The sequence below is a fragment of the Asparagus officinalis genome, chromosome 3 (genome assembly GCF_001876935.1).
Source record: "Asparagus officinalis chromosome 3, Aspof.V1, whole genome shotgun sequence".
In the NCBI taxonomy this organism is placed as follows: domain Eukaryota; kingdom Viridiplantae; phylum Streptophyta; class Magnoliopsida; order Asparagales; family Asparagaceae; genus Asparagus; species Asparagus officinalis.
The window spans coordinates 5,583,940-5,593,391 of NC_033796.1; the positions used below are offsets into that span (position 1 = coordinate 5,583,940).

Sequence of the window (9,452 nt, forward strand, 5' to 3'; positions counted from 1 at the left end):
TGTGGCTTAGATCCACTGCATTAATATTGCACGAGATTGAGAATCTGATATATAAATGTTTTTATTTAACTTGAGAAAGGAAAAACGGACGAACCTGGATTAGAACTCATAGGAACTTATTCAGGTCTGGTTAGTTCTCAGGATGCAAATAAGACGGGCTTGAGCGACTCTGTCGTGTTAACTTGTCTGGCTAATTTACAAACTTGAGCAAGCTATATAAATGATTATTAAACACCTAGCCACCTAGGCGATAAAAGAAATTTTCAGGCGCAATGTGTTTGATGGACGGTGTCTAAATTCAAACCTCTAGGAAAAGAAACATTTACAATTAAATACTTAAGGGGGTGTTTGTTTCAAATCCTATAATTTTAGGATATGGATTTCACCATGGGATTTAAAATCCATAAGTAATTTGTTATGAGTTGGGATTCATAAAATTTTATTTGTTTCAATAATATTTTGGGATTTGGAATACTATAATTTGTACAGTAATATTTTTGTTTGTTTCAAACTTTTTGGGATTTGAAATCCTTAATTTGTCTAACACTTTTGAAATTCACCCCACATCACACCCAAAAAAGAGGATTTCACACATCCTTAAATATAATATTTTTTTATTATTTGGAGATTTGATATTCTAAAATATTTTTTGAAACGAACAAGAGTTATATGGAATTCTAAAACACAAAAAAAAACCCACTTTTTGATCCTAGAATTTAAAATCTCACCCAAATGTCAAAATTTTTTTTGAAACAAACGCCCCCTAAAAGGATAATTTCACCGAACTCACTCTAAACTCTGGGCTGTCTCCCACGAAAATCCAAGACACTAGGTTTATCCCACTGATCCAAAAACTCTCTTTCTCAACTAAAATCAAGAATAAGAATATCACGAAACGAGCGCAAGATTAATTTCATCTCAAAAAATCAGCCAGATGAAAGACGTTATCTGTACTCGTCACCTTCCTCACATTTGCATTGTCGGTCTCATCAGGCTGCTTTCGGACAGGTCGGGTCAAATCGGGTTTTGACTCCAAACCAAAAGCTAGCTAGTTGATTCTGGTTGTCAAAGGGACCACAAAAAGCGTTTTGTTGACGTGAGCCCAGCTAGCACGACCTCCAGCTACTAGCCTCGTTCCAACCGCCTCCTTAATTTGTTGCCTCTAGCTTCCTCCCCCCTTCGCTCTCTTTTTCTTTATTCTCAAAATGATAATATTAAATAATTAAATCTTGTATAAGTTGGGTACTATATAAACCCCCACAAACCCCTCTCTATTTCATCGCAAATCGCTTTCGTTTCTGATCAAAATATACAGTCTCTAGAAGTTCCCAGATACAATACAATGGCCAACGTTAATCTCTTTCTCCTATGCTTCACTTTATTGTTCTACTTCTCCCATCGGCAGCGAGACAACCTGCCGCTCTCGGTCGAAGCAGCAGCCCGCCCGCGATGACCTACCAAAGGGCCTCATCCGTCACCGGAACGACCTCAGCAACCTTCCATCTGGTACGGTAGGTTCACCGCCCCTCAGCGAGCCATCGTATCCGACTTCGTCGCCTCCTCTCCTCTTCTCCAAGAAGGGACGGTAGACCAGAAGCAGCCTCGGTCTCCTCCTGTGCGAGGACGATGGAGACAGTACTTCTCGGTCGAGACCAGAATGCAGAGGGCTCGCCTCGCAGCCGATTCCTCGACTAGTGCATACCCGATGGGGAGTCACTTCACGGGCGCCCAAATTGGCCAAGGCTGGCAGCCTAAAAGGGCCCTCAGAGCTAACGACATCAACCGTGTCCTCCACCTCCGAATGACGTGGCGGTCGATGGATTCTGCCATTGACCGCTGCGGGGCCCCGCCGTTGTCTCTCCGGTCCAAAACGCAGGTTCGCTTACATCTGGGTCGGTAACTCGGCGACCCAGTGCCCGGGCCAGTGCGCGTGGCCGTTCCACCAGCCGATGTACGGGCCCCAGTCCCCGCCGTTAGTCGCCCCTAACGGCGACGTCGGGGTCGACGGGGTGGTGATCAATCTGGCGAGCTTGCTGGCTGGGACCGTCACGAATCCGTTCGGCAACGGGTTCTTCCAGGGGCCGAAGGAAGCGCCGTTGGAAGCCGCGTCGGCCTGCCCCGGGGTCTACGGGAAAGGGGCCTACCCGGGCTACGCTGGGGAATTGCTGGTGGACCCCGCAACTGGTGCCAGCTACAATGTTAACGGGGCCCACGGGAGGAAGTACCTGGTCCCGGCGTTGTTTGACCCGTCGACGGCGTCTTGCTCTACTTTGGTTTAAGAATAATTAGATGTGAAAACATTAGTTTTTACAGGGTAATGTAATGTAATATATATACAGCTAAGGGCAAGGAGGATTAGATGCTTCGTAGTTCTGTGATTCTTTCATTCATTGGGGGTTTTTTTTTCAAAATAAGCTCTGTTTTGTAAGTTTATACGTCTCTCTCTCTCTCTTCTCTACACTAAAAATTTCAAAATAATGGTTAAATGGTACTTAAATATCCTAATATTTTACTATTTTTATATTTAAATATCCTAATTTTTACTCTTTTAAGTTGTCTACGGTTAGAATCAGGCTGACCAAAATGCCTTTCATTAAAATAGTAGTAATAAATTAAGCGGGTGGGTAAAATGGTAATTAAAGCAATTGTTATGGTAATTTGTCATCTAAAGATAAAAATATCAAGAAATTTTCTTCATAGGTCCAAAAAGCTATGACACAAGCCGGCTCAGTGGTCCAAAGCCTAGCCGAGTACAGATCAATCAACCCACCGAGTGACGAATCATCTTTTCCGACGTTAAGTGTGAGATCAGTCGGTCCCTCATAATCAAGACGACTCCTCAAGAGTCCGTCCGCCTCATAATCAAGACGACTCCTCATGTATTCAGCTCGGTTATCTACTTGGCTGTCTCCTCAGCCAAAAGTTCACCCGACTATCGGGTCGGCAAACCATAGGGATAACTTAAAAACCAACCCGTCTTTACTGAGGGGATAAACTCCAACTCAACTATATTCAGATATGCATCAATCAACACTACAGTATTAATCGATCCCATCAAGGATCTCAACTCTAACAAATCTCAGGCATAAACAGCTTACTATGCTCACAAGTCACTTCCCAGATATCATTAAGATATCCTCTTCTGTGCTCGAATGACTTCCCCTCCAATCGCCAGCCGACATTTGTAAAGAAGAGGATGACTAAGCAGCCTATCTACTCACTCCTTCACCGCCCTTCTGTGCATAGTCAAAGCCCAGTGTTGGAATCTGAGGGGTGAAGGACTATAAAAGGGAGGAAAGAGGGTAAGGTAAGAGGGGAGGCTTCTTCTTCTTCTCTTTTTAATCTTAACTCGACGAAGAGGCTGAACATTCATGAATTTGGAGGATCATTCATTCCCTCTTGACCAACTTTCTTTCTATTAATAACTCACAAAGAGTACTCCCTAACAAGGACCTCAATGGTCCTGGGACACTCCCTCAAACCCCACTCAAACTCGCCAACTGACTTGACCGTCGGAGGTATCACGGGGGAAACTAGCCTCGCCCTCTTACGGGTTTGTTCTTCTTCATGCAGGAGAATCAGGAATTCCAGTCTAAGGATCGGGCATAAAGTCGAAGGAGGAGTTGACCCCATCTCTCATTCTTCATCATCCATGAAAAACTCTCATCGACTGTGTGATATCATGACATCAACAGCAATAAATAGAGGCAATATAATAATGTAATTCTTATGTAGTATGCAAATGGGAATATTTTTTTAGGAATATTCAGTTATCTATTTAACAAAATGTAGCATTATGCTATTTTTTGACATTTTAAGATATTTTTATATTATCTTTTATAATTTAGGGTATTTAAATTTAAAGTTAGGGAAACATTAAGGTATCTAAGTGCTATTTAGCCAAAAATAGTTTGTTTTGGGCAACGCAACCTCGTTTAAGCAAAAGATTCCTGCATGTGCTTTACATAAATTATGCCCCCAATGCAGTTAAATAACTTATTTTAATAGCATCTACTTCATAACATAATTAAAAGCGTAAATTTGACGAGATCCCCTTACATTTGGTCAATTTTCAGATAACCCTCTTTAACTTTAAAAAAGTCACAAAGCTCCCTTAAGTTACTCAAAAACATACCCTCAAATTTTGCGCTTCCTCAGAAGCCCTCCTAAAAGCATGAACCACAATATTCCCTGTCAGAAGCATGAACCGCAATATTAACCCACCCAACCACCCATAAGAAAAATTGTAGCTCAGTCTACAAGGGAAATTTTTTCCTTAAGAATACGTTGGAAGAAGTTAAAAGAGAAAGGGGAATGAGGAGAACAGGTGAGGGGTTGGACGGCCGGGCGCGGGCGTCCGCAGGTTGGCGCGGATCAACAGTGGCCTGCGGTGATGCCAAGTAGCGACGCGCGGCGTTGGAAGTTCGGAAAGAGAAAGGGGCGGATTGAGGACGAGGGAGCTAGGGGGAGGGGAAATGAGGAAGGGGATGAGAGAGGGATTTGGGGAAATCTCTCTCTCGAGCGCGGGCTGCCCAAATTTTTTGGGCACGCCCGCGCCCAAAAAACCCAAAAAATTCCCCACTTTAGAGTTTTAGCGACAGAAATTTCCGTCACTAAAACCCCTTTTAGCGACAAAAAATTCTCGACAGAAAATTTCTGTCGGGAAATTAATGCCGACGGAAAATTCCGTCGCTATAACTTGACTTATAACGACGGAATTTTCCGTCGCTAAAGTCCTGTCGGTAATAGTTCATTTTCTAGCAGTGGTTGTCGAAGCTAGCTCTTGACAAAGCCGTCAATGAACTTGGCCAAGACGTCCCTCAGCCAAGTGACGTCCCCCAGCCGGTTCCCGATCAGGAAGAGGGACTCCTCCTTCTTATCAATCTGCATGTGCTTCTTGACCCACTCGGAAGATCGTTGATGTTTGTTCATCGACGGCTTCAATTAGCTCTAACATGAATTAGAACTAAGTTACAACTAACATAAAATAAGTTAGAACTAACATAAAATAAGTTAGAACTAATATGAGTTATTGCTCATGATAGAGTTCAAAAAAAGGCGGGAAATTTTCCTCCATTTTTTCGTCAGATCGCATTAATGAGACGCGACTTTCCATGTATTTTGTGGACCAGCCGTCTGGGGAAGATAAGTGGAGGGACAATTTTGGGTTTTTTCCCAAAATACAATCTCTTTTTTTTTGTACTGTTGGACCTTGAAATATTAAATAATATTTTTTTGGGTTGAATCACATGGGCCACAATACAAGGGGTTGTGTCACATGAACTTTCTACTTTTGGGGCCTTACATATTTTCCCCTACTTCTTATGTACTGTGCAAATGGGAATATGTTTAGGAATATTCAGTTATCTATTTAACAAAATGTAGTACTATACTATTTTTTTACCACTTAAGATATTTTTATATTATCTTTTATAATTTAGGGTATTTAAATTTGAAGTTAGTAAAACATTAAGGTATCTAAGTGCTATTTAGCCAAAAATAATTTTTGTTTTTGGGCAACGCAACCTCGTTTAAGCAAAAGATTCCTGCATGTGCTTTACATAAATTATGCCCCCAATGCAGTTAAATTAACTTATTTCAGTAGCAGCTACTTCATAACATAATTACAAGCGTAAAGTTGACGCGATCCCCTTACATTTGGTCAATTTTCAGATAACCCTCTATAACTTTAAAAAGTCACAAAGCTCCCTTAAGTTACTCAAAAACATCCCCTTCAAATTTTCAGCTTCCTCAGAAGCCCTCCAAAAAGCATGAACCACAATATTTCCTGTCAGAAGCATGAACCGCAATATTAACCCGCCCACCCATAAGAAAATTGTAGCCAAGCCCGCTAGGGAAGTTTTTTGTTAAGAAACGTTGAAAGAAGTTTTTTTTTTTTTTTTAAATAATAAACCCATACTAAGCGGGGTTTCGCGACGTTTTGAAATATATGTAGGGTCATCTAAGGAAAACATCATACGAAGGGGGCTTTTCTGGAATGTTCGCTCATTTTAGTGCGAGATTAAGAAGGGGTGAGACGCTGCGTGCCTTCTGCCCATCACCCAACGCGAAGTCGTAAGAGATGGGGAGGCCGCACGTAGTGATGCTTTCAATCCCTGGCCAAGGCCACATAAACCCCATGCTCGAACTGGCTCAAATCCTCCACTCCAGAGGCTTCTTCATCACGTTCGTCACACGAGCTCAGCGAGAGAGCATCCTCAGATCTCAAGGCCCTGACGCTCTTCGTCGGGATTCGAGAATTTCCGATACGAGGCAATCCGACGGGTGTTCTGTCGCCCGCTTCGCGGACCCGGAGAGCCATGTCGTTAGGTGGTGCCTGATGACCTACGAGAATTGCGCCGCCCCCTTCAAAGATCTCCTGGTGAGGCTCAACAGCTTACGCGGAGGTGCCGAGGGTCACTTGCGTCGTGTAGCTCTGGATGTTGCCGAGGAGCTGAGTATTCGTTCGTTTGTGTTCATGACGATGAGCGCTTGCGGTTTCATTTGCTCCCTTTACTTGGACGAGGTCATTCGAAGAGGTACTACAAATTTCAACTAGCTAGGTTGATTTCCCACGACCATAGGAAAACTATTTCCTTCACAAAATTGCAATTCCAAAGTTTTCTAATCTTTTTCTGAAATAAATATACTGTATGAAGGAAATTTTGTTTTCTAACACATTTAACTGTTTGGAAATGATTTTGGGAATATTGCTTATTTTTGACCGAAACTAATGTCCCATCAGAAAGGGTGAACTTACACAACAACCCCTTGAATTTGACTTTTTCTCACCCGATGCCCCTTATATGTAGTTTGCAAATAAGTAAAAATCTCATTGAAAGGAAAAAAATCCTAACATTTAGGGGGAAGTACATTGCATGTAAGTGAAAAATGATAAATATTATGATCTTTTGTCTCTCAATTATATTTAAGTTATTTAAAAATTGTACTTAAGGGTGTCCGATGAGAAAATGGTGTAGTCAGGAGGGTTTCGTGAGACAAATTAACGATCATAGTTATTGTGGTACATAAATAAAATTAGAAGTGCTATGTGAAAAAAAAACCCGAAAGTTTAGGGGGTTATGTGAACTTAAACCCGAAAAAAAGTTGCATCCTCGCCTACTACTTCAATAAAAGATTACACCCTCACCTACCCCCAATTAATAAAAAAAATTCACAATAATGAGGTTTTCTTTGGATTACCAAGGAAACCAGTCTTGTTATATAATTCCCCTAATAATTGCATGCATGTCATATTTAATGAGGTTTGCTGTTGTACAACAGATGATAACAATTTAACCATGGATACACCCATTGATTTCATTCCGGGTCTGAAAGATATCCGACCGAGAGACCTCCCTAGCTTCGTCAGAACAGCTGACCAAGAAGATTTCATTTTCAAACTGGCCCAGAACGCAGCGAAAAAGTCCGTCGGAGCTAAAAACCTGCTGCTCAACACCTTTGATTTATTGGAGGATGAAGTCTTGAATGCCCTAAAATCTAAGTTTCAAAAGGTATACACTGTAGGGCCCTTGGCAAGCCATAATACTACAACTCCCACTAAACCTATGCGCTTAAGCCTTTGGAAAGAAGAGGATCGTGGTTACACGGAATGGCTAAATCAACAAAGACCCAGTTCAGTTATCTATGTCAACTTTGGGAGTATCATTACAATTACGACCGAAGAATTGGTTGAGTTTGCTTGGGGGCTTGCTAACAGCAATCACCCCTTCCTGTGGGTAATTAGGCATGATCTTGTTTGTGGTCGTAGTGCCGTATTGCCTAAAGATTTCCTCGACAAAACCAAGGAAAGAAGCTACATATTGAGCTGGTGCTCTCAAGATGAAGTTATTTCGCACAAGTCCATTGGTGGATTCCTATCGCATTGTGGATGGAACTCGACGCTGGAGAGCATAAATAGTGGTGTACCGATGATTTGCTGGCCGAGGTTCGATGATCAGAATATGAACGCTCGATACGTTTGTAAGGAATGGGGATTTGGCATAGAGATTGACGAAGATGTGAAGAGAGGGCAAGTTACTAGCAAAGTGAAGGAGTTGATGGAGGGAGAGAAAGGGGACGAGATACGCAAGAATGTTGTTTATTGGAGAGAGAGGGCTAAGAAAGCGGCTACGCAAGGTGGATCTTCTTATGAGAACATTAATGAATTGATTGAAGACATAAATTTGGTTTGAGTTACTCTTGTTATAAGAAAAGATTCGGTTTAATTTGAATACTACTGTTATCTATGGGTATGATCATGTATTTGCTGAAAATGAACACCTAGAGATTGATATCATTTGCTGTTATGATTTTATTTAACTTATCATTGTATTTAATTAACCGTTCTCATGCTATTACTTACTGTGTCAAACTTGCATCCTGTTTGTTTCGGAAGTGTCACTGTAATAACTAGTAAATACAAGCTAGCAGCTGGATTCAAATTTATTTTTTGAGTTAGAGAGTATGTGTGTGTATATATATTTTTGAGATGTAAAGAAAGTACATTTTAAAAAAGTATCATTACCGCAATTCCTAGCGAATAAAGTTTAAAATGTGCTCAATAAGAACAATGTGAAATTCATCTCAAATAAATTAATAATCGAATAGAATTGTTTCATTCAAAGAATAAAGACTCATAAAGTACAAACTGTTCTCTTCTGTAACTCTGTTGTCTATACTACGTTACATCACCCTCTAAATACTAAGAGAGCGTTTGGTAACCAAAGTGTTTCTTTTTGTTGTGTTTTTTTTTAAAACATCATACCATGGTGTTTATTTTTCAAACGTGTTTTCAAATCCACTCAAAAATCGATCAAATCCACACACTTTAAGAAATTAAAACACTCAAAAATATCAACAGAGACCACGTACATATCAATCAAAAAGAAAAAGAAAAAGAAAAAAAAACCCACCTTTGAGAACGTGCTCTTCCCTGATCCATTCTTCCCCATAATCACTTAACGAATAATTTCATGGAGAAGCGAGACAATCACAAGTTAAATGCGAATACATACATGTTATTGACTTCTAAAAGAAATAACCATATATTCTAACTCGAATGGCAATTTTTGTTATATTATATATGTAAATCGCCAACCTCGACGAGACGAATCAGACATGATTGTTAGATTTTTGAAATCTCACTAGTATCGCCAATTTTAAAGTAAAAATCTAAAAAATAATTAATGTTTAGTTATTTTATGTAATAAAGTTAGGGCCTATTTAGATAGGAAATAAATTCAATGTTGGGGTCAATTTAAATTAGAAAATAAATTCAATTTTTGTTATAGTGTTTCCATTCGCTAAAGTGCAAGCTCATTGCCAAGCAACGGACAAGTGTGCTTCATGTTATGCCCCAATCAACTTGGCGGGCGAAGACTAGTAGGGACGACGACTCCGCCGACTCGACGACTCGACATTCCTTTTTGTCAACTCGAAAGACGAAACTT

General features: G+C 40.6%; 2 protein-coding genes across 2 annotated transcripts; both read left to right on the forward strand.

The window, feature by feature from the left end:
* Positions 1,251-2,373, forward strand: LOC109834539 (protein EXORDIUM-like 1). The gene is given in 3 exon segments (XM_020402579.1): positions 1,251-1,500; positions 1,502-1,872; positions 1,874-2,373. Coding segments are annotated over 3 exon segments (909 nt in total). The 5' UTR covers positions 1,251-1,368; the 3' UTR covers positions 2,280-2,373.
* Positions 6,058-8,359, forward strand: LOC109832044 (7-deoxyloganetin glucosyltransferase-like). Its single transcript, XM_020399499.1, has 2 exons — positions 6,058-6,539; positions 7,285-8,359. Exons 1-2 carry the CDS (start codon positions 6,083-6,085, stop codon positions 8,193-8,195), a joined length of 1,368 nt encoding a protein of 455 aa, XP_020255088.1. The 5' UTR covers positions 6,058-6,082; the 3' UTR covers positions 8,196-8,359.